The sequence below is a fragment of the Alexandromys fortis genome, unplaced genomic scaffold, assembly GCF_014885135.2.
Source record: "Alexandromys fortis isolate MF-2015 unplaced genomic scaffold, M_Fortis_MF-2015_v1.1 scaffold_39, whole genome shotgun sequence".
NCBI classification, from domain to species: domain Eukaryota; kingdom Metazoa; phylum Chordata; class Mammalia; order Rodentia; family Cricetidae; genus Alexandromys; species Alexandromys fortis.
Window position 1 is genome coordinate 399,577 of NW_026067918.1, and position 25,281 is coordinate 424,857.

Below are 25,281 nucleotides of genomic sequence, written 5' to 3' on the forward strand. Positions count from 1 at the left end.
GATTAACATTATGATTTAAAAAATCCACTAATAAATTCTTCCCTAAAGGCTTTACCAAAGTTTTTAAAAAAAAATATATATGACTCGAGCTTGCTCAAGTGTTGTAAGTTATAGTACTATATCCAGAAGCAGTATATTTAAATTAACTAGTGTTTTCAATTGCTGGAAAATTCAGAGCTGACACAAAGACAGATGAAAAGCCCAGACAGAACTTCCACGGGAGTCAGGGTGGCTACACTCCATCTTCAGAGTGATTTTAGGTCCCAGCAATGTCACCAGGCAGCTTCTACAGAGCATAGCTACCGTGGAGCAACAGCAAAGAGAAAGACCTCCTGGCATGAAGACAGGGGAGGCAATGGCTCACCTTGACCCTTGAAGTCAGAGTTTCCCCAAATATATTTCTGTTGACACAGGCTAAGGCATTTGTGGCACATGGCTTTGATAACAGAGTGACATTCTGCCTCAGCTTTTACTACTACTTGCTCAGCAGAAGGTGAGCACTGGCCCATACTGGAGGCAAATCCTTCAGCTTCGTTAGAGCCCAGAGACAGGCTGGGACCATGTGTGCTCTGATGGGAGAAGAAGCCCATACAAGACAGTCCAACTGGTCTTTTACCTGCATGCCCTCCTGGCCTGAGATCCCCACGCCCACATCTGCCACCTGGATCATGCTGACATCGTTTGCTCCATCACCTAGAAACAACACAGGCGGCAAGAATCATTGATTTTGAAGATGCAGAGACTCACGCGGACACAATGAGCCTCTTGGGTCCCGGCTGGGCTGAGTTCTGTGAGGCAGATCAGGAAAAGGGCAGAAGAGGAAACTGAGGTGACCCATTGAAATCAGGCACAGTACAACGTGGAACTGCCAGCCATATAAGGCTGTCCCAGAAACAAACTGCCACCGAGCCCCCATCTTATTCAGTGCGGTCTTTACTATCAAAATTCGCACAGAAAAGGCCTTTAATGTGATGGTACATTTATCTTCATTGCTATTGTGGTGACTCAACCCCTCCAGCTGGGCCTCAGGACCTCTCCAATTCACAGTCGCCTTAGCAATTTTCTTACTGAATCAAACATGTTCTGTTCTGTTCAGCATTTATGCCACACTGATTACCTCAGTAAATAAACCAATATGTGATTTTGGGGTCTTTGAGGCATAAATAGAACATGTCTATTGTACCATCGGGCTGTGGACTGATTAGTGTGAAAACAAACAGCCAGAGACCTTGACATCTTTGGGTTGTCAAAACACAAACACAGCCATTATAACTGGAGACAATCGTAGCCCTGTTTGGAATTAGGTTCAGAACAGCCCAAGGCATAGCAGACATGCCACGATGTAAAAATAACAGATGCAGACATACAAAACTCAGATTAGCGTCTCCCTCCCTGGAGGAGATGCCATCTTCCCTCAGCCTGGGCCAAGGGTATCAGACTCTGCTCATGTCTCCTAATCTTGTGTCCTCGCCCAACTGTGCATTGTCCCTCATGTATGCTATGGTCTTCATACGTCTTAGGGTGTGCAGACTACCCTACCCAGGTCTCACATTGTCGGCTATAGCTTGTCCCTTTTATTTCTTCTTTGCCCCAGTACTGGAAATCAAACCTATGGTTTATAAATGCTACACAAATATTCTGCCACTGACCATCTCCCCAGCCTTGTTTTTACTTTTTATTTTGAGACATGTCAGGATCTCACTGAGTTTGTTGTGAGGACCTTAAACTTACTCTGTATCCCTAAGGCTGACTTTAAACTTGCCATCTTCTTGTCTCAACCTTCTCATTCACTGGATTCCTAGGTATGCCCCAGGTCTGTAATTTCACTGTCCTTTATTGGCCCAAACTCAATGGAAGATCAGTTAGTATTTGTTGAATTCAACTTTTGTGAAACAATGGCAATCTTTCCAGCACCCCATGATGTCCCCATTCAAAATGTATGATGCATAATGGGGCTCTGGAAGTCTAAACTCTGGGTACCTAAGACTGGGGAATATGGTCCAAAAAGATGACATGACATTCGAAGGGAGATTAGCGTCTCCCTCCCTGGAGGAGATGCCATCTTCCCTCAGTGTGGGCCAAGGGCACCAGGGTGAACACACTGCTCATGTCTCCTAAGCTTGTGTCCTCGTCCAACAGTGCACATCCCTCATGGACGCTATGGTCTCCATACATCTTAGGATTTTCAGACTATGGCTACTCAGGTCTCACACTTTATGCTGGCTTCTTCCTAGCAGATGAAGTACCCATGGGCATAGCGGGTAAAATCCCAGACTTTCTGCAAATGGTACTGTAATTATAAGTGAGTGACTAATTAGTAAAGATCTATATCACTGAGCCAACTACTTCCCGGGAGCAGGTTATATTTTTCATTGGTGTTGTCGAAGTTACTGGCTTCCTGGTCCTCACCAGGGGGTGGCTGAGCCTGCACTGGAGACTATAGCCAATTCAGAAGTGGGAAGAGAGGGTTCCCTAAGGATGTGTTAAGTGACTACTACCCTGTCATTGGGGAGGAATCTAGAATGTTCCCCAGCCACGAGTGCCTGCAAAGAAAAAATGAAGTTAGATACTGTCTTTAAAGGATGCAAAGCTGTGCTGTCTTGAACTGGATTTAGTTAATGAAACACATGTCTCAGAACAGTCAGCAAGGTCAGCTGAGTCACTGAGGCTTCCGGTTGGTGCAGTCTGGGTCCCCTGATCATCATAAAGCCTTGACCCGAGGAAGCATGTGACAACTCAAAGCCCTCAAGCCCTTGAAAAGAACCTCTGCTAAGTTAACATGTGTTAATAGAAGACCATCATTGTGGCTAGACTGTGTGAGGCAAGTGGGTGTCTAAAGTTTTGTCTCCCAGGCCTCAGCCTACCCACTAGCCTTTCTTCTTAAGTTAGCAGTTGCTGGTCTTATAATAGCACCTACATCTGCTGCCATATCTTGTGGCTTATTGATAGATGCTTTATGTCTGGAATTCTCTACTTTACCACAGGGGGTGTATTATTGTAAGTGGAAACTAAGGCTTCATTTGTTTCATCGTGTTAGATGGAAGAGGATCAGAAATTCAGGTCACGTGGAGAGGGTTTAGTTGAAGAAGAAAGCTGAAGGAGCAAGCCTAGATACTTGCCTATGGCCAGGGTCATGGCCTTGAGCTTGCTTCTCACCAGCTTTATCACCATGCTCTTCTGCAAAGGCGTTGACCGGCAGCAGAGGACAGAGCGACACTGCTTGGCCAGGAAGAGAAATTTGTCCTCTAGACTTTTTTCAAGGGCATAGGCCAGACTTCTGCCATCAATCACAAGGCTTGGGCTGGGGCTGGAGCTGGAGCTGGCAGATGTGCAGGCTGGGTTGAAAGAGAACCCCACGCTCACGTTCATTTCGGTATGTTCAGGGCTGCTTTGGGAGATTCTGGATTGCACATAGTGGAGGTATTGGTCCAGAAGGGCTGCACAGGCTTCCTGAAATTGACAAGCAATGTATTTTAGTAATGTCACCGACCCTGGTTATCTGCATCAACACTCCAAGCTGACGTCCTTCTAGGGCACTTGGCTGTCATGAATGGATCTCTAGACCTCCAGAAAAGAAAGTTCAGGTAGAAAGGATGCCTTCTTCCACAGGAGAGAAAGAGCTTAGCTTCCACGAAATTATACTTTATCACCCGTGCTGAAGTTGAAATGGAGGATGCTCATCCTCATAGGTGTGGCTGGATTACTGCTCCACCTCACATGGTCAGGCTGAAGACTCAACCTGTGTGTCTGTACCATTCTCTGGGGCCTTTATCTAAACCTTGCTGTCTCATACTGACATCAGTGGTGGGACATAAATCTCTTTCAATCCTAAATAACTTTATGTAGCATCTTTGTCCTCCAGGAGGTGGACAGTAACACGGCACTACTAAAGTGGGACTTAGTTCCAAAGAGTTCAGTAGAGAAAAGAGTGAGATGGAAGGCTGTATTCCTTGTAAGACGGACAGAAGTGGCAAACACCAGGTCCTCAGCCAAAGGAGGGCATGAGTCCACAGTGCCACGACATGATGATACCTCATGCCCCTCCACACAAAATTCCTGGCTTCATTCTAGTTCTAACTGCAACGTTGGGCAGATTTCAAGATCACATCAGTCTAGAAGCAATTTCATCAGCCTTCTTCAAAATACCAAGGACGTGAAGGACAAAGATAGTCTGCGAGACTCTCACAGCCAGGACCGTTCAAGAGAGCTTTGACCAACAGATGTCATGTGAAATCCTAGAACGGGATGGCAGGTGCCAGGTAAGACCATCTAATACAGAAGGAGCTTCATTAGAGTATGTGTTGACATTGGTGAGTATAACAAATGCTCTATGCGTCCCTAAGATGGTATGATACGGGACTGCTCCAAAGACGTTTCCAAACATTTCTGCAAATAGAAACCATTCTGTATACGGAGTTTCTTTTCCAAAATCAGCACTACTCAGATTTCAGTGAGCTTGAAACACAAAGACACCATGCTCAAACTGCTTAAGACAAATGGCCAAAAAAAAAAAAAAATCCCAACAGCAGCCACCCCGAAACAATAACGGGTCGTTAGTCAGCAGGGACTCAAGGACTGGACTGCACTGGTTTTATGAGAAAACACGTGTATGGACGGAAGTTGACTATGCTTAGGGAGCTGAGAGAAAATAATTGCCATCTCAGTCTTCCCAGTGAAGATATGGTTCCAGGATGAAACATAGTTAAGACGTTTCCTGAGGAAAAAGACAGGATTTGTTGCCAGTGGACCTCCCCTAACACAACCGCTTCTGATACAAGGGATGTAGTGAGTCAAGGGAATTCAGGAGGAAGTCCTGTCTCCTGACCCTGAAGACACAAAACTGAACCATCCTGTTTATCAACTGAAGGGTACTTCGGAGAAGAAAGCAGCTGATCCAACCCAAGTGGTATCAATATTGCTTTGGTTATTGAAAAGCTACTAAGTTGGATGAGTTGAAATATTATTTAACCAGAAAATATTATTTAAACAAAGTGGAATCAAACCAGGTGACAAGACAACCTCCCAATATTTGGAAATAAAACAAAACACTTTGATATAATCCACAGACCTGAAAGCAAACGTAGGAAATGCTTATAAAAATATCTTGAGCTGTATGTAGCTAAAATTTCAAAGTTGTGAGGTGCAGATATTTTGCATATATTAGAAAAGAAAAACTGTTTGGGAACAGAAATAAAAGCAATTTGGAGGAAGAGAAGAAAGAAGAGAAGAAGGAGAAGAAGGAGGAGGAGGAGGAAAAGAAGACAACCCAGACCATCATCAATAAAAGTGAAAATAACCCAACAGAGAAAATTCATCAAGGCAGCCCAAACCTTAGTTTTGAAGAATTGGTATAATTGATAGATTAGCTCAAAAGTAATCTAAGAACAGACACAAAACAGCAATGTCATAAATAAGAGAGGAAGTGTCACTGAAGTCCCACCAACAAGACAGCAAGAACACATGGCTCTCAGGGGCAGAGTCCCAAGGTCTGGGCAGCCAATGACCTGGAACATAGAAGGAATCCATGATAACCCAAAGAGGCCTCCATGGCCTTGAGCTCCTAAGGAAGGCAGAGGAGGGTATCTACACAAAGGGAGTCTTAGGCATCACCAAAAACCTTGTGGATAGCTTGAAGAGAGTTCAAGTGGAGCTCGTGGGAGGAACCAGATCCTAGATCAGGGAGGTGCCAGGAGTAGACACCCCTTGCAGTCTTGAGGATTTAACCAAATAAATATGAGTGGACAAAAGAAGTGCCCAGAGGCAGCTGATGAAATCAGAGGAGTTCGTGCTAAGGAGATCACTGCCTTGGCTCCACATCCTAGACATGTAGGACCTCATGAAAATAAAAATCCGTGATATGAAAAAGGAAGATGAACTCCGCACTAATAAAACCCAGATGTACATTCCTTTGGTATTAAGAAATCCCAGACCCAGCCTCTCCACCCAGAAGACATCCTTTTCCAGGGTCTAGCCCTGTAAGTGTAGTCTTCACCCTTCATCAAGGGAACTTCTCTTCACCACAGCCAGAGACCATTTCGTGTAAACGCGCAGAGCTGTGAAGCCCAGTCTTGATGGATACAACTCTGGAACCTAAGAGTTAGGGAACATAGGGAAAAGGGGACAAACCAATCATAAGAGCCAGAGGAACAGGGAGTTTGCTATGAGATTGTTTCTCCTAGAAATATCAGAAGCTTGTGTGAGAATCACAAAGTTTTATCAACAGGACTGCCTAAACATGAGCTCAAAAGGACCGTAAAAGACAAGTTAACAAGCCCAGAAGACCTCATCCTAAAAATTGACTACCAACAATTGAGTAATGCTGAAAATGGGAGAAATATGGATGGAACAACTATTAGTAAAAAAAAAGAGGCCATAAACTTGAAAAAGAACGAGGAGGGCAGCAAACAAGAGGGTCTGGAAGAAGGAAAAAGAAGAAAAGATATACTATTATAATCTCAAAATATGCAATATTAAAAAAAATCCCAGAAAAGTCCACATCTCTCAAGACAATGATAAGAACATCCCAAGTCTCAGAAATAGGACACATGATCAGAGGGATGCAGGGCAAGCATCCTCCTTACTGTGGCCACTAGAGGTGGAAGCCTCGTGGCCTTCCTACAGACCTCTATCTTGGGAGCCTAGAAGACACGTGGCCACCTTCGGACAAGGCACAGCCTCTCGGGAAGCTGCATACCTGAGAATCAGCATTCAGTGTGATGACTTCCTCATCGTGGTCCAGCAGCTTGCAGGCATAGGCAATGTTAATGGCTGTCTCTTGTTTGTCACCCGTGAGAACCCATATCTGCAGGCCAGCCTGTCGTAAGTTAGCGATGGTTTCAGGAACGCCGTCCTGAAGGCGGTCTTCTATCCCAGTGGCACCTGGTTAAATGTATGACATTTCACAATGTATGACCTCTTCACAGTTCCTGGGGGTGTATAAATGCCGTGTACCAAACATACCAAAGACAGACGTGGCACTACCAAATACCTAAGACCTTTTGGGGCTAACTCGCCAGGTGACACAAAATGGTAAAAAGTCAAGCTGAAATGAGCCATCGTTTCGGGACTGTGTTGGACTCAGTCAAGAATCTAAGTAGGAGGAGCGAGTGCGGGTCACCAAATATGTGCGCTCACAAAAGCATACTGTACTTTGAAATCTTTCTGACTAACAAGCATGTAACTTTCATATAACCTGAAAACGGAGACTATGGAGGGAGGAAATTACCATGTGCCCAAGGGATTAAAAGAAAGGTCTTAGTAGTTACTGACAGTTACCTATCTCCTATCCCCCAGAAAATTTTCACCCACGAAATTCAACATTTGTGCTTAACCATGTCAACCATCTGTTAGCCAAACCAATGGTGGAGAAAGTCTCATTTTTTTTTAGGCAACATCATCACAAATGCCTTATCCACCAACATAAAAAATGTAAGAGGCAAGTTCCTCTCACTGACTTTATTAAAAATGTGACAGGTTGAACATCTCTGGCCAGAGAAAGGTGAAATCCGAAGCTCTCCAGAATCCCAAACTTTTATATCTACCGTGCTCTCTTGTGATGGATCACAGTCAAGCACAAAGGTCTCAAGGGTCCGAAAATGCCTCCAGGCTATGCATAAGGTGTAAGGTCTAAAAATGCAAGGTCCTAGTCCCTAGCTTTGTCACAGTGCATGCACAAGAGAGCAAACACTCAAAACCAAAACACTACCCTAGGAATTTGGGGTGAAGGACAATTAACATGTACTCTGTGCTAAAATGTGTCCACATCTGCCTTCCTTTCTCCTCTGAGTACACTCTGATAAGATGGTCCCTTGAGAAGGGAGCTGTATCCTGTGACTTGCTGGGCTCCAGCCCTGGCAGAGGCTCCTTGCCATCCCTACTTGGAGTTCCCTGTGCTGGGCCACAGCTAGTGGGCTGCATGTCTGTGCTGCAACCGCCAACAATGCTTTTGGATGAACAGATGGAAGCCCCGACTCCCAATGGGGAAGTGTTAGGAGGTGAGGCCTTAGAGAGGTGACTATGTATAAATGAAGCCATGAAGGGCGGGTCCTGAGTACCACGATGCATGGAAACACTGGTCCCGTTCTGAACTCTACCATGTACCCACATTACAACACGTAGATGTCAGGTGGCTTTTAATGGAAGGGGAAGAGAATGAGTGGCTTCAGATGAAATTTAGAGGAACCAGCAAGAATTCTGGGGAAAAGGAGCAGGATGCTAAAGCCGATATTTGTTTCTGGCCCACAAAAAGGAGTTTAAGAGCTCAGTATGAAGTTAGCTCTTACTGCTGAAATGTTATTTGCGGTTCCTTTATGTATAACATAATCACATAAATAAAAAGGTTTAGAAAGAGGAACTCGGCTTAGAACGCTAAGGGTATAAGCTGCTTGCTCAGTGAGGAGTCACGAACCTTCCTCAACTCCTTGCCCTTTGGTGAAGTTGTTCTGGGTGACTCTTTTTCAAGCTGAGGCTCTATCACTTAAAACAAACTTTCCAGGTGCTGGGAGGTGGAAAGTTGTTTACGACTGTTGGATTTGACCTGTTGCCATAAATTCATGCAAAAGATCAAAAGGTGAGTTGACCTCCCCTTCAGGGTGAGACTAAGGTCAACAAGGGCTGCTCTTGGTTAGGGTATGTCAGCAGAGACATGGCACCAAGACTGGGAAGTGGCAGATGCCCCTCTTCTCGAGGCAATTTGTAGAAAAAGGACCAGTCAGGCCATCTCAGGTGTGAACTTTATCCCATGAGATTCGTCTGCATGTGTGGGTGAGTGCAGGAGCCCATGCCACGCCACAGCTGGTGCTTCATGTCATCTCTTCCTTCCACCTGTGCAGCTGCCTCCCGCCACGAGTAGATAAGAAAACGTGGATGCAAAGATTAAGTGACTTTTCCAAGCTTCCACACCTAGCAAGTGGCAGAACCTGGACTTGAGAGCCAAGCCAGGACTCCAAACTGAGAGAGACTGCAGGGAAGGGGCAGTGGAGCAACTCACAGCTGTGCTTTCGTGACTTGGGAAGGGAGGAGATACCATCGGCTGTGTGGTGTGTGGGTCCCACACCAACCGTGGGAGTGTTCTAGGAAGCAAACTACTCCATCTGGAAAGTTAGCACTGTCCAGGAGAAATCCCATTACCTCAGCCATTGGGGGAGAGCGCCTGGGACAAACACGTTGGTCCAGAAGAGTCAGCTCAGCACCCCCCTCCTATCTTTCTAGCCATCAATACAGAACATTCCAGAGAAGCCTTTCTGGGGTTTTATGTTTTTTTTTTTTTTTTTTGACACTGTCTCACCCTCTCTCCCCCACCGCTCCGTGTAGACCTGACTGATCTCAAACTCATATCCTATGGCCTGTCCCCTCCCGCATCCTGGAATTACAGGCATGCACCATCTTGTCCGGCTGCTGTTTCCTTTCTGAAGTCAGGGGTCTTGTAATGATAGCGGTTCCAATTCAGTAATCAAATTAATGGCTTAAAATAGGCAGAAACAGTTGGGGGGGGGCTTTGTTTAATTTTCTAGAGATAGCATTCACAAAGTCTTTGGGTTCTAAGTCCTGTGGCTTTCTGTGTACGACAGGTCAATCAGACACTATGGACAAAGAATGTGGTTGTATTCTGTCTAGAGCACATCATGCTATTAAATATTAACAGCAACTATTATAAGAGATACGTATATACAGAAGTATAGATTTCCTGATTCTTCTGCCTAGAATAAAAGGACAAGGGAATACATCCTTTCTTAAATAAGAAAAGGTGAATTCTCCAGGGCCTTATGCAAGCCCAGTGAAATCTGACTAACATTTCACAAAATGAGGTGGACATCACACGGCTAGCTCCTCAGTGAGCACACACCACAGACACGGACATGGACACTCAGCTGAATGCATTCACCATGTTAATAAGAAATGTTTAAATATTGAAAAATTGAATATTAAAATAGGTACCAAAGTAATAAGTACCTTAATGCCTTCCCAGTAATTAATTAGATTTTACTAGATGTAAATAGGGACAAAAAAGAAAAGACAAGCCATCCCAAATGAATCGGAAATATTTATAAGATGCAAAACTCAGCATTTTCATGAATGTTCATGCAGATTGCCAGGGGGGTGAAATCTTTCCGGCTGTCTATTGTCAGAAGGCTTGATCCTGGTAGTTATCACTGCTGGAAAGGGAGGTTTAAAGGCAGCAAGAACACAGTGAAACTTGAGTGCCTGGCACATATGGAAAAAGCTTGCAGAAAGCGTTCCTTCCAACCTGAGGACAAGCTAGCTGCAAGCCAGGTGGCTCCACAGACAAGCTCGGCATGGTCCAGAGCAAGAGAAGCAGCTGTGTCACTATTCAGTCCAGGACCGCCACACACAGCACTGCTCCATACCATAGGAAGCAGGAACTAATTACCCAGCAGGCACAAGTTCGTCTCCAGGCGAACTGCAGACTGGAAGAGGAGCTCCTCGCGGCCTTCCACAGATGCCTCTGCCTCTATGTGGCTCTGCAACCAGCAAGCATACTCTTCTTTGCTCAAAACCTGTGGAGACACACTGTTGAGTGCTATACTGGAAGCTAGGCACGGGAGGGAGGGACCGTTGCCCGTGTGTACCCTCCTGAAGCTCCCCCCCCCTCACCCTCTTGGCGATGCACAACGTGCGCAGGCCTTCCACGGCGTAGAGGTTGAGGTAATTCTGCGTTTTACTCCGGATCTTTTTCTGGTGCCTTCCTCTGGCGTCATCTAGATCAGAGTACAAGTACAAGAACCAGTAAGAGCGGCCCGGCTGAGTTCCCCAAGGAGGGTCTACTTATCAAATTGATTGTAAGTGGTGTGCAGATGTCCTAGAACTCAAAGTCAGCCAGCTGTTACTTTAATAAAGTAACTCATCAAGACACAAGTTTGGGGTTGTTTCTAAAATCCCTTGTTTCAGAAGCACAGCAGAAGGAAACTTCATCAAAAGTGACTTGGCATGTTTTAGTTCAGTCTGCTTAATAGACTGAACTAATGCTAACTAATGTCCTATTCGGGTTCACCTCACGACAAGCTGGACCTGGCCAGCAATTCATGAGGTTGACAAAGCATGCAGGAGGCTGACATTGAGGTGAAAAATCTCATTCTCAGGTATGAAGCAGAACATAAACAGACAAATAGTAGTACCCTTAAGGCTCTGAAATGTCTTGCAGGCCAGTTACTTAGAAGGGGCTTCTTACGATCAGTAATGAATGCAAAGAGTTGTCTTGGATTATTTGAGCACTTAAATTTACCGAAAGACAAGTTCAAAGACATCTTAACTTTGACTACCTTATACTGGTATGTCATCACTCTTGAAAGCTTTCTGGGCCTCTGGTCACTGTTTTAGCTTTGAGGTTAAAATACAAACCACTAGGCTCTTCCATTGTCTCTGCAGAGGAGGGTGTGGCTGGATCAGCAGGAGAGCCAAGTGGTGCAGTGACTCTGATCCACCAGTTGTTCAAAAACAAACAAACACACATAGCTCCCCAAACCAGCTTCTTGAACTTAAGTAGGCTAGGTTTTTCAAGATTTGGAATAGATGGAGATAGGGCTGGCCATAGGCATCCACTTCTGGGGGGACACTGAGGTGTAGAAGGACTATCTACACAGGACCTGGTAGAGAAGAGTACCTACCCTATCCAGCAAAAACTGCTCACCGGACTGCCCCCACCTCAGACATGTGGACACAGGACTGTGCCACTTTGGAGAAACCTTTTCTACATTGTCCTTCCTGTGAGAGATACCTACAGAGCATCAAGGCAGGACAGACAGAGAAGACATAGTGCGGGGGCTCGGAGGACCTGTTTCTAGGAATGCTGGGATTGATTGGTCGGTGGTCTGGTAAAGATATAAGATGCTAGAAAAACTCAAGCTCCACAATGCCCATCACCAAGGGTCTGGGGAGTCTAAGGAGATCGCACTGTGGAATGGGTGTGAATCACCCATTATTCTGACCGTATCTGGGACCAGGGCCAGGAGGGCGCATACTCAAGCTAAAGTACGCTCTCAATGCATGTGAGGTCATGCAAAAGCCTCTTCTTATTGATACTCTATAGCAATCCCTGTCTTTTGCTACCTGCCTCCTAACGAGAGGATTTCTTTGTCTGGTGTTCAGCTCCCTAGATAATGGAAAACTGTGCGCTCGGACATGGAAGCAAGGCTGCCATTTGCTGACCACACCAGGGCCCTGGAGAGGCAGACAGAGTGCCAGAATGACAGCTCCTACCACAATCTGCAAAGATGGTGTGCATGTTCACCAACTTCCAGACAGCAGGACCTAGAGAGCTGCAACTGGCCAGACACTGGGAAATCCTGCTGAGGTTCCCAAGGGGAGTGCAGATTCTCTTCTTGATCTCAGTGTGTGCTTTCACAAAGCACCGAGCATTATTTCTTTGATAATTTGGAAATTACATTTTCCTAATAAGAACATTGATTTTATTAAGACAGGGTATGGGGAAGGTGATTCTCTACTCACTGATGGGGGAAGGGGAGCCAAGAAAACATTTACTCATGTACGGGGTAGCAGCATGTGAGTTCCTGCTCGTGGACCCTATCCTTGCTCTCAGATAAGGGCAGAGCAGACTGAAGGTAACATCTTAAAGACCACCCAAAGCTATGACTCCTCCAAACCACAGGCAAGGGAATTTTGAAAAGTGCAGGCAGAGGAATGGGTAAGGGGTCCTTCTTATGTTTCCAGTCCAGGTCATACCAGGCATTTAGCAAGTGTGTTCAGTTTCCTGGGAGGTGGGCACTGACACACCAAAAGTGAATGATTCATCCAGGGTCACAGAGCCAGGAAGCGTACTTGAACAGAGAGGACTGGGTGGTCTGTACCAACACTACACAACTGCCCACCATGGCAGGCAAGACAAAGACTTGGCAATGTGCTGTTGCAAGGAACCACTTGGTCTAAGGATATGTTGCTTTGGAAAAGAGGTTCCTTTGTTTTTCACAGATGAGAACCCATGGATTACTTCCAGACTGGTGTGATTTCATGAAACAAGACCTCCTGAAAGGTTGCCTTGAAACCCCTCAAAAAATTACTTCTCCCAATAAACAGCAGGAAGCAGTTTGGAGACAACTATGCCCATATTCACAAATATTGTTTATAAATGTTTCTTTACATTTAAAGGGGGATGTGCTATAGAGATGGATACTTTGCATTGGTATGGATCTTTCTTTATTGATACAAATTTAAGGTCAATTTTGTTATATGTATATATATTTTTCTGCTCTTGATTAAGGTATTGTGACTGTGTAGCTCATTTAAAAATTCAATGTGTAATTAAGAACTATAAGTTAATAGATAGTCATCTATAACAGTCAAGCATATAGTCATTTTAGATTTTTGAGATGTACAGAGATGTATTTCAGTTAGATAGGTATTCTTCAAATCTTTCAGAGACCTGCAAAATATGGCATTTAAAATGTTTGAAAACTTAAGACTTCATGACAATGAGACACATCTTCTCCTGGCAGCACCAAGCTACTTCAAGAAGAAGATGGACATTTAAGAGGTTCCACATGGACTTTGCTAGCCATCTGGACAAGAAACTGCTCTTGCCTGGACTGCTTAACTGGCCATGCAGGACCCGCAGAGAAATGACTGCTGAACTTGCCTAAAGGTGAGGCCATCCTTTGGAGTTCCTGCTTCATGAAAAAGTCTGCCAGACAGTCTGCAGGACACAGAAGAAAGTGACTGACAAACTACTAATATAGGCAGAACTGTCTTTGAAATTTCCTGCTTCATGGAAAAATATGCTGGACACTATGGACCTGTATGTAGGCTGAAGATGGATGCCCCAATGGTAGAGAAGAATGTTGGGTGTCTGTCCAAGCAGTGAGATATCTCTGTCAATTCTAGAGTTTTGAAAGTTGCTTACAATGTACTTTCTGTTTACTTACGTAATATTATAACTTTCTGGAGTCTGTGATGGAGTTGGAGAATTTATAGTTATTATTATAGTTTTCCTTAGTTATGATAAAAGATAAAGTAGATATATTGTAACTGTAATTCTTGCTTGATACCTGTTTTGTTATATGTAATTTTATTATGTTAAAGTTAAAAACCTTCCTTTTTATTTAAACAGAAAAGGGGAGGTGATGTGGAAGTCCCCTCTGTGTGCTGTGATTACAATTAATGAATAAAGAAACTGCCTTGGCCTGTTGATAGGGCAGAACTTAGGTAGGTGAGGAGGACTGGACTGAATGCTGGGAGAAAGAAGAGCAGAGTCAGGGGATGCCATGAATCTGCTGCTGGAGATAGATGTCGGAGATAGATGTGATGAAACTTGGCTGGTAGGCTATGACCTCGTGGTGATATACAGATTAATAAAAACGGGTTAAATTAAGATGTAAAAGACCCGTCGGCCCTGGACTGCACTCCCTTCCAATTTGCTTCCTAGCCATGAGAGCAGAGGTTTGTTTCACTAGGTTAGCCTACAATGACACCCTCATCACAATGCTAAGAGGGATAAGGTCAACCAACTGTAATGTAACCTCTAAAGTCTGAGCTGAAACAACCCTTCTCTTTACAGAATGGTCTTCTCAAGTGTTTAGTTGTAGTGATGAAAAGTTGACTAACGTGTGTTGTTGCAAGAATTAGTGATCTGATTTTTTATGGTTTGTCTATACAATTGAGATGCTCTTAAACATATCAAAATATACCCATGAGCCAGATGGTGGTGGCGCAGGCCTTTAATTCCAGCACTCGGGAGGCAGAGGCAGGTGGATCTCTGTGAGTTCGAGGCCAGCCTGGTCTACAAGAGCTAGTTCCAGGACAGGACCCAAAAGCCACGGAGAAACCCTGTCTCGAAAATCCAAAAAAAAAAAAATAAAATAAATAAAATAAAATATGCACATACAGGCATAAAGCATACATGTGGCATGGCTGTGGCCTCATACATGGAGTATATTTCTTTTGGCAGAGCTTACTGCCCTCTATCTAGGATAGGACAGGCTACTTTGATTGACCTTTGCCCCACCCCACGTGCCAGTAAGTTAGTTCATTCCCTGATAATTTCACACCTATAAAGTGTATCCCAAATAATGTGCCCTGCCTCTCTAATCCCCTTCCCACCATATGCCTTTCTCCGTACAGTGCCTTTCCTTTTGACATGATGTATGGTAAAAGGGCCAAGTGGAGCAGGAAACCAATCGATCACTGAGCACCCTGACTCTGAGAACCCAGAGCCAGTGAAAGACACACACCTTGGATCTGAGACCTGAGCCAGGAAAAGAAATACCCTTAGCCCAAACCCAGGACCAAAGAAACATGTCCTGACTCTGAAACCAGTGCCCAAGAAACACACTTTGTCCCCTAGAATCAGAGCCAGTGAAAAAGAAGTATGCCCTGGTCCTAAGATAAGAGTCAAAAGGCTAAAAAGGACCAGTGAAAGAAACACAGTTTGGCCATGAAATCAGAGCCATCTGTGCCCCTGATCAGCTACACTAACCAATCCCTGAGAAGGGAAAACCAACCAATCACTCTTCTCCCTGGGAAAACTCTGCCTCTAAGAAGCCCTATCTAAACCTCTCTGCCTGTTCAGTTAGAGGCTGCGGTTTACCCCTCCCTGGAAGAGGCAGCCACTCTCCTGAACTCCTCCTTCCCAAATAAATCTCTTTCTCAAAAAAGTGAGGATCTTCATGCACCAGCCCAGAAGAGAAGAACCTGGCTGGGATGTGCCTTAGAGGACTGAGCTGTACAACTTTACTGAGATGATCTCTTAGGGGCACTGAGCAGAACTGAGGAGAACAGAAGAACCTTGCTAGGGTGTTCCCTAAGGAGGACTGAGCATGACTGAGAAGAAAAAGTAACAACTTTTTGCCAGAGCCGGAGGAGATTGCTACATTTCTACAAGGGCTTCCCCTTAGCAAAGTAATAGCAAAAGAAGTAAAATCTTGAACTCTATCAACAGAGTCTCACAGCAGGTGGCGCTCCAGCTGATTCCAGGATATGGAAGTCAGGAAGTCTCCAGGAGTAAAGCAGCCAAGCCTGGGCTGGACCCCTCCCCAAGCAGCATTCAGCCTCCACCTTCCTCCTGACTCATTCCTTGGTTCTCCCTGCAGTGCTGACAGAGGGAAAACCCAGTCTGCTTTACATGGCCTTTGCTTTCCTGCTGAAGGTAGGGAGCATTTCTATCTGGATAGAGTGACATGCTCTTTTGGTGGTTAATTGCACTGTGGTATTTAAACCACATTTTAACCCAGAAGGAATGAAGAGAGATTGACAAGAGGCTGCTTGACCCATTGAGAGCAAAGGAAAGGGGCTGTTAGGTCCACTTCTTGTGACCACAGCCTTCTCTCACACAGCCTTGTAAACTGGCTAAAGACCCTGGGTAGACCTCAAAGCTGCCCCAGTTCAACGGCAGGAAGGAAACTTCCAGAACTTCTCATCTCACAGGTCTCAGGCTTCATTGTTCATATTTAAAGTGTGATGCTTCCCAAGTGATCTCCAACCCTACTGTGCTAGAGGGCAAAAGAGGGCTGGGACAAGGTGCAAAAGCCCCCGGAAATTCACAGCAGTATAAAACCTTGGCACTTGGAGCCCTGGGATCTCCAGATCTCTGGATCTCCAGAAGCGATTCATGAAAATTCCTTTACTCGACTGGATAGGATTTCTCAAAATGCCCTCTCTGGCACTGGGGTGCCACGGGAGAGGAAGAGGCGGGTTACCTGAGGAGCAGGGCAGCAAAAGATCCATAATCACCGAATCGGCTCCCTTGGTGTAGACAATGATCTCGTCTGTCAGTGGGTGTCGGATCACCACTGACATCCTCTTGCGGATGGAGTCGAAGCCAAGCGTGTGCAGCAGCTCGAAGGTGAGCCTGCCCAGGTGGGGCAGCTCCACGGACACCTGGTCGTGACGTCGGTCCACCAGCGTGCAGTTGTAGGCTCGGGCTGCATACACCAGGGCAGCCTCATCTGGGCTCTCAGCTTCATAGCGCAACTCCTCTTCCCCCAGACTTATCTGCTCCCCAGAGAACTTCTCTGAATTGCAGTCTGGGGTCCAGCCTTCTGCCTGAGCTGCCTGGCTGCTATAGCCATTGCTGGCAATGGCCGGTGCCACTTGCCCTCGCTTCTCTTCCAGCCTGAGGATCATGCTGTCCTGAGACAGGCTGGGAAGGAAACCAGATCCAGACTTATGGCTGGACTTACTGGTGGTCAGGTTCCCGATACTGCTACAACCGGAAGCCAAGCGACTGGGTGTGAACCTACGAAGGAAATCTTCGATTGTCTTCACTGGGGACTTCAGCTCCGACCTCACTCTCACCTGCGAGAGAAGGAGTCCAAAGTCAGGTGAGAAAAATCTCAGTGACCCCGCACTCTTCATAAGCGCCTCAGAGGAGCAAGTTGCTCACTGATATCTGGCACAAAATTGGGCCGATTTCCTCCACCCACACCCCAATTAAAAAGACACTTGACTAACATGGTGCATCAAACCTATAATCCCAGTATTCAGGAGACCGAGCCAGGAGAATCACAAATTCAGTCTTGGCTACTTAAGAGACTATTCTTAGGACTCGTGTCCATAAAAATACACAAGTCAGATGTCTAAACCCAAAAGAATGTGTGTGTGTGTATATATATATATATATATATATATATATGTGTGTGTGTGTGTGTGTGTGTGTGTATGTATGTATATATGTATATATATATGAGTGTGTGTGTGTTTATATACAAGTCAGATGTCTAAACCCAAACTAATGTGTGTATATATATGTGTGTGTGTAAGTGTGTATGTATATATATATATGTGTGTGTGTGTGTGAGTGTGTGTGTATGTTTATATATAAGTCACATGTCTAAACCCAAAAGAATCTTTCTCAGCAGATTAATAGACTGATTCATGATCCAAATCACTAAGAAGTTTTAACAAGCATCACTAAGACAAGAGAAAGGAGCCATACACAGAACATTGTTAAAGGTTCCCAAGACTAACGGCAGAGCAAGGGAACCACACTTTTAAGAGCAAATGTTGCAACAACAGAAAGCTGAACTATGCCTGAGTTCCAGGCAGACCAAATCCAGCATGGAGGTGGGGGCATGAAGCCCCACCTCTAGGTCAGAAGCCCTTGGCAACTGATATCTTTCCAGAGAGGCCAGGAAAAGTCCCTTTGAAAGGTGCGGCCCCTGCTAAGCTGACTAGCCTCCAGCGATGGCCATACCTCCATGAGTGTATGGGTAGCACAAATTGTACTGGGTCAGTTTTTTAAATGGGGTAGGGGAAAGACGCACAAAAACTGAGAGAGTAGGGGAAGTGGAATGGGTCTGGAAGGGGTTGGAGGAAGGAGTTAATGTAGTAAAAATACACTGTAAGATTTCTCAGAGAAAGACTATAATAAAAAAAATACACACAGAAAACAAGATGGGGGGGGAGAAGCAAATGTTGAAACAAAGCAAAATGGAACTGTAAGGATTCTTAAAACTTTATCACTGATCCTTGGGGACCAAAGCTGTGAATTACCACAGTAATTTCCAGCTAGACTAGGCACTAGGAAAAGTGAGGCACGGGCCTAAATTATGACAAGAACATTTTTCCTTTGGTCTTAGAGTATTTCTATTTTTATTTGATTCTTTCGGTTCTGGGGACTGAGTCCAGGACCTTACGTGTGTTAAGCCTACTTTCTTCCATGGTACCATACTCCATGTTCATTAGAATATCAGACATATACTGTATGTCTGAATGGGGGATAGGCCCATACTCCATGACCATTAGAATGACTACATATACTATATGTCTGAATGGGAAATAGGCATCACCATGCAGTACACAGCGGCTCCAAATATTCCTGACAGCAGCATTTCCCGCCCCGAGCCCAGATGCCGGAAGAGAAATGCATCTAGAAACATGTTCATTTGCAATCCAAAGGTGGATGATTAAAGATTCTGTACCCTCCATGGACCTGACAGCGTACGTGACTTTCAAAACACGCCACAGTTACCTTGGAGTCTCTTCCTTATTTAACATCTGCTATACAGCTTCTCTCTCTTAGGCAGAAGGTAACCTAGGAAATACTCAGCCCTCCAGGGATGTACATGGCAGAAGACTTTAATGCTTCTGAGATAAAAGTTCCCAAAGCCAGGTAAGGGATGCTTAGGAAGCTTGGACCACAGTAGAAAGCAGCTTCTGCTCGTGGTCTGAACTGCACAGAACTGCCCACTTGGGATCTTCCAGGACCTTTGAGACCTCACCGGACTGAAGTCGTGAGAATGAAGAAGGCAGCTTCCTGATATACTGCTCCAATAGGAGCATTGGTCCACCTTGCTCACCCCATGGGGGTTCCTTTAGTGGAGGCTGGTGGAGGGAAGGTCTGAAGCACACACTCAACCTCGATCAGCATTTCCATCCATGTCTTGCCTGATATGAACAGGCAGGCTCATGGGCATTCATTAAGCAGCCTGACTCATGCCCACAATTCATAGAGGAACACTTATGACACACAGAAGACCTTTTCATATAACCCTCCTCTCTCCAAAAGGCCCTTAATGCTGGATCAAAGCAAACGCAACTTGGGTACCGCTGTTTCCACAACCTTAAGTAACCTCTTACTGAATCGCTCTCATTCACTTCACCGTGTGGGACGATGATGAATGTATTAATTACTATCACCTTATATCTTCTGTATATCAAAACTCGACTCTGAGACCTTCCCATATATCCTGACCACAGCTCTATGGCCCAGATGACATACCCAAGCACAGTGATGAAAATAACCTATCTAAAGCTTCAAGTCAGGATTGAAAGCTCACAAATCTTATCCCAGAATCTGTACCCCAGACATCTTTATCATCCCTCTTAGATGATTCTAGAAGCCTGAGGCTCTCTGGGTAAGTCACTTTGGATAACAATCCTTCTGACGCTGCCCTAGGCCATGAGGTTCTGAAGTGCCAGGGCAGGTGGGGCTCCTCCAAGTCACATGTCCACCCCTGAGGCTAGGTCCAGTGAGGGTACACTCCTCTGGGTACACTCCTTCCATTCTAGGCCCACAAGGTATCTGACAAGCTGTCCTCACACCTACTGCAGCCTGATGGCTGCTTTGCCCCTCTAGCACCCACTTCAGCCTGAGGCACCACCCGTGCGTGAGCAGCTTCCTGCAGGACAGGGAAACACGCTGACTAAGAGTCCCCATGCAAGCCTCAGAGATTGTCAAGGACACTGTGGGGTCTCAGGGTTATGACAGAGCTTGCCTTTTGCCGTGGCTGATCTGGAGACGTGACCACCACTGTGTTGCAGATGGTCAGTGCAATGAAGAAGTCAAAGACATCAGAGAGCTCAGGTGAGAGGTGGGCCAGAGGGTGTTCCTGGTGCCTGGTAGTGGCCAGGTACCTGTCACACTCGATCACTTTCTCCAGCAGCCTGGGGTCAGGTGTGATGTCTTTCTCCTGGGAAGAAAAAAGTGTATGGTGAGTTGGACCTGGTAACCTGCCAAGTGCTCGGGTACTTAACTGTTTAAGCAGACTTGAATTTGTATAAGGTATGGATAGAATTTCATCACACTACAGACATACCACTTTACAGCTGTGCCATTATATGTAACTTCAATTGTATAACCTACTTACATAGTGAAATAAATTGATATGTGTGAATATACTTCTTAGGAGATAAAAATAAGATATACTATCAATCTAGAAAAACTCAAAACTTGAGCAGTCTGTATTTTACTGCCCCACAAAATAATATCTACATTTTGAAGATCATATCTCTATATTTCCTTGAGATACCATCTCCTTACATTCAAATAATTTAAATGTTTTACATAATCAATATGGTATATAGGAAAAGTGACAATAAATTGACAGCTTTCTCTCAAAGCCCACCATATGAACTTTTCCACAGCATAAGATTATATGAGAACATATTATAAAAACCATCATCAAAGTAGATGAATGTACTATAATTATCTGGGTACCCATTGCTACTGGCTATTTAACTTCCACCATTCTGCTGGTATAAATAGCATACTAGTAAACTTGTTATCGTAATTGTTGACTGAGTGACTAAATTGCTAGGTCAGAAAGCTTGAATATTCATGTACTTGTTACAGATTGCTGGATGCTCCAATGTGATCCTCCTCTTACCTCCCAGAATCGTCTTTCCACATCACAGATCTGAACCTAATGATCCACAATTCTAGATACCCAGACTTACATGGTAGCTTCTGTACCCATCAAGAAAGTCTCAAAAGAATGAGACAATTCAAAATGAGCACAAAGGATTTCCTCTCTGTTCCTCAGACATTGCAGAAGTCAGAGGATCTCTTCAGGACCTGTTACATCTAGAAACTTCTCGGCCTAATGGCAGTGGTCCACAAACACATTAGTCACCGACAAGAGAGAAATTTGCTTTGCGCTCATCTAATTAAAACTTTATGGGGCAGGTAATTGGCTCTGCCTTTTCACACATGTCATCTCGTTCCGGTGTTTTGTTCCTTTCATTTGACTAGCCTTCCTCTTTGTCACCTCTTTAGGTGGCTTGCCTGGCAACCACCCAGCAGCAGACACCATGGCACAGAGGCACAAGAGGTATCAGGAAAGATACAATGGTAGAGAGAGGGATTGGCCAGACTGCTTCTGTTCATGGAGCACAGCCAAGCGTGGGCTTATTTGTGTGATTAAAAAGAGAGAATTTTGATTATCAGAGAAAAGGAGAGCGGGAAGAGAGCAGAAGGATGGGCTTCCTCCCTCCCCTAGCAGGAGAGCCCCATGCCGCCTGCACTCACCATGGGGCTACTGAAGGCAGTGTGCTTCGACAGCATGCTGACTCTCTTGGCCTCAGCCCGACTGCCCGAGCGCCGGTGGCATTTCATACTCTGGTTCTTGAGAGTCGCACGGATGCTTTGATGGCTTCCGGTGCTGCCACGGTGGGAGGATGGGCCCAGCTTGGGCACCATTTCCTCCTCTTCTGAGTCCACCTCTTGGTACCTGGCCAGTCGCTGGGCTACGGGGACAGGGGCACAATGGAAGACATCACGGGGGCAGGCATAGTCAATTCAGCATGTTGTAGGGTCTATGACGATCTGTCCACAGAACACCCCATCCACACTCTCTGATGGCAAGGCTGTACCTAGTGTTTCACTGACAAGGGGCTTGGGAAAGTTACTACAACATTCCGACTTATTTGTGTCCTCCATGAACTTACTGAGTGGACAAACCCGAAGGCAGCCAAATATTTTGGCTTTATTATGATGTTTAATGACAGACCCTTTCACAGGTAAGAAGACCAACTCTCGTGTCAGAGAATTTAAGGAACTTCTTAAGGTTACACAACACAGGAGAAAGGAGATGAAGGTGGCACCCAGGTCCAAGGGATTCCAAAGCCAGGATCCTGTCAAGTACAACACAGTACCTACATTGCCTTACTAAACCAGACTTGGACTCCCAACTGACCTTCCGTCCCTCTCCAGCTTAGATATGGTTTGGTCTACTAAAAGGCAGGGCAGTGTGCAGGTCTAACAACACAACGGGGTTCTTAAAAGATCCCCTGCCCTGGGGTGGCCTGCCTCACTGGGGCCCTCAAAACAATAAGGCAATCTTCATGTGAAATGGAGGGTAGGCACCACTGTAGGTGCCTGGCGTTTGGCCATGTGGGCGAGGGAGCTGTCTCCAGGTACCGGTCAATGGCGTAGCACTATTAAGACTGCACAGGCTGCCTGAGTGTAACCAGGACTGGACCCAGCCAGGGAGGCTCTGTCCAAGAGGATCTTGACTATGATCCTGAGCTTGAGTCTTTGGGAGCCACTGCCTAGGAGGACCCCCACATCCACACAGGTGCTTGGAAAATGGTATGAGGAAGAGCTCACACCACTGTTTCTTGCCAATGGCTCTGAACAAATCTTCCCAGGTTTGCCAAGGTGGGATGACTCTCTGAGTCATGGGTGAGCAATAAGGAACCTATTCAGGATTACTCCTCCAAACCAAGCATTTAACCAGATTTCCAAGTGCCAGCAGAGCACTTGGTAGAAGCATTAGGGCAGCCTATTATGAAGGCACTTCTGAAAGATGCCCAAGGAAGTGGGTACCCGTGGGATTAGTCAGCCGTGTGAGCAATTCAGTTCTATTAATCATCAGCCTTCCTTCAGTGACGAGAGAAACAGGGAAAGGGAAGAAATGCCTGCCCACCGTCATCAGGCCCCCTTCTCCATAGCAGGGTGCCAAACGGCCCACCTGTTTACCGATGATGTAAGTCCCAGCATGCTGGCTGGAAGGCAGAGAGGAGCAGTGCCTAGCCATGTGATTTTGTCACGTTCTGGCATTGTGTACTGACTTGGCTCCAACTTGGAGAGGGACAACCTGTAACTCTCAGGCCTCCCCCTTCTCTCTGAAGCTATGGAGCCAGGCAGCAGCTACTGCTGCCGTACTGTGGGCTGAGGCTGGTTCTGACTTGCCAGCTAGCTGTCAGGTATCCGGGCATGAAGCAAGAGAAGAATATGCTTATAGTCTCTGTGGATGGCTCCAGTATGTGAGCTGTGGTTCAGATTTGTATTCATAGTTAGGGTCAACCCATGGGCTGGACCGACTGAAGATGATATTTATCCAGTGTTGGCATTTCTGCACATTGTATCATGAAGATACATGAAGACTGTTTCATTCCTCAAATGCTTCAGTGTGTCCTTTGGAGGTGACAGAACCCGTTAGCCTTACCTTAGCAGTTGACTTCTATTAAATCTATGATTCTATGAATCTTTGGCTAGTCATTGACTCCTCCATTTTACCCCCTCCCCCATTCTCCTTGGCAATGTGGTTCTTTGTAGTTTCTATCAAAAAGAAGGGAATTCTGTTTGCAAAGCAAGGGGGCTTGAAAATGGCTATTATCTAGAAATATGGCTGTTCTGAAGGCACCTTCATTGCATTTCCTCCTGGCAAGGGTCTTAGGAAGCTTTTCCTGTGCCTTCCTTTAGCAAGGAAGGAGGCAGCAAAGGATAAGGAAAGGAGAGGCAGGAGGCGGGGCTGCCCGAGTAACCAGAAGCAGAGAGACTCATTTCTCTCAGTCTCCAATGGACATTGTGTTCCAAGGCCAAGAATGCAGTGTAAAGTACACAGTGCCCATCTGAGAATTTTTTAGGCAATAGCAGGAAGATAGATAAGTGACAACAGAAAAACCTCTCTGTCCCTCCCTGGGACAAAGTAAAGCTACTGCAGAAACTAGCACTTCAAGGATGCTCTGCCCGACTGCTGCACTCGCAAGACAGAAAATGAGCCAGAACAGATGCGTATCATTCCAGACACGGCATCAGGCAGGGCAATGTCAGCTCACTCTATAAATAGCCCTGGGCTCCCAAGTGATCGCCAAGGATTTATCCTTCCTTGAAAACGTGCGAGTACTGTAGCCCGTAAACAGTTTCTCCTGCCTCCTGACCATGCAGCATTGGAGAAAGCAGTATTCTCATCCGGGCCATACTGGAGGCCTCTGTTTCGGCCAACTTACCGTTGGCATCGTGAGCATATTCTATGCCAGACACGGTGCATCTTCGGAAGACCATCTTGTTCTCAGTTAAAGTGCCAGTTTTGTCTGAGAAGATGTATTGTATTTGCCCCAAGTCTTCCGTGATGTTCAGAGCTCGGCACTGCATCTGTGAGTCTGTCTCCTCATCATATAGTTCTAAATCTTGGTTAATGAAGTATACTTGGCACACCTTGACGATTTCAATTGACACGTACAAGGAGATGGGGATCAGTACCTACAAGACAGAGACACACAGGATGGACGACTGTGAGAACTGGGGAGCCGTGGAGCGAAAGCAGTGGAGTTTAAATGACAAATGGCCAAGGAAGCAGGAACTGTACTGTACCTTTAAGAGCTTAAATAGGTTGCCTTAAAGCCACTATTGGGAAAGGATTAGAGTGCTGGCAAAGAGTTTAAACTAGAATAGCCTAGGCTGGTGCAATTGCAGAGCGGAAATCCACTCCTGTGTCTGGAAGGATAACGATGGCCTGGAGACTAACTTGTGCTTGAGAGGGGCTAGGAAAGGAAAGAGAGAAGAGAAGAGAACAGGCAGAGTCAGAGTCCTCACGAGCAAAGTCACCTCCAAGTATAGCAGTCTCCCTCAGGCTTCCCCTGGGCCTTAGCGGCAGGAGCTATCTATCACCCAAGGATGTGATCAAGGTCCAGGGGGCAGCCGTAGAATAAAAACAGTTGTTTCAGAGGCAGGACAATTTCTGTGATCTTATGCAATAGAGAGGAAAGGGAAGATGGCTGGAGAAAAAAAAATGCCCGGTTATGGTTTCAAGCCCAGCCTTCTGGAACTAAGTGTTTATTGGTAACCTCATAGCATTGAACTGATATTTA

General features: G+C 45.6%; 1 protein-coding gene across 7 annotated transcripts in view; it reads right to left on the reverse strand.

Annotated features, from left to right (window-relative positions):
• Atp10a (ATPase phospholipid transporting 10A (putative)) overlaps positions 1 to 25,281 on the reverse strand; it is a 154,281-nt gene that overhangs the window by 12,361 nt on the left and 116,639 nt on the right. For all 7 annotated transcript variants that reach the window (XR_007591354.1, XR_007591355.1, XM_050140396.1 and 4 more), the window contains exons 7-15: positions 24,421 to 24,673; positions 21,716 to 21,933; positions 20,184 to 20,378; positions 16,665 to 17,262; positions 10,615 to 10,718; positions 10,391 to 10,517; positions 6,695 to 6,879; positions 3,120 to 3,450; positions 617 to 693 (exon numbers count right to left, since the gene is read on the reverse strand). Coding sequence is in view for 5 of the 7 variants with exons in the window: in XM_050140396.1 (XP_049996353.1) it covers positions 617 to 693; positions 3,120 to 3,450; positions 6,695 to 6,879; positions 10,391 to 10,517; positions 10,615 to 10,718; positions 16,665 to 17,262; positions 20,184 to 20,378; positions 21,716 to 21,933; positions 24,421 to 24,673 (2,088 nt within the window). In the remaining 2 variants the exon portion in view is untranslated. The remainder of the gene's footprint in view (positions 1 to 616; positions 694 to 3,119; positions 3,451 to 6,694; positions 6,880 to 10,390; positions 10,518 to 10,614; positions 10,719 to 16,664; positions 17,263 to 20,183; positions 20,379 to 21,715; positions 21,934 to 24,420; positions 24,674 to 25,281) is intronic.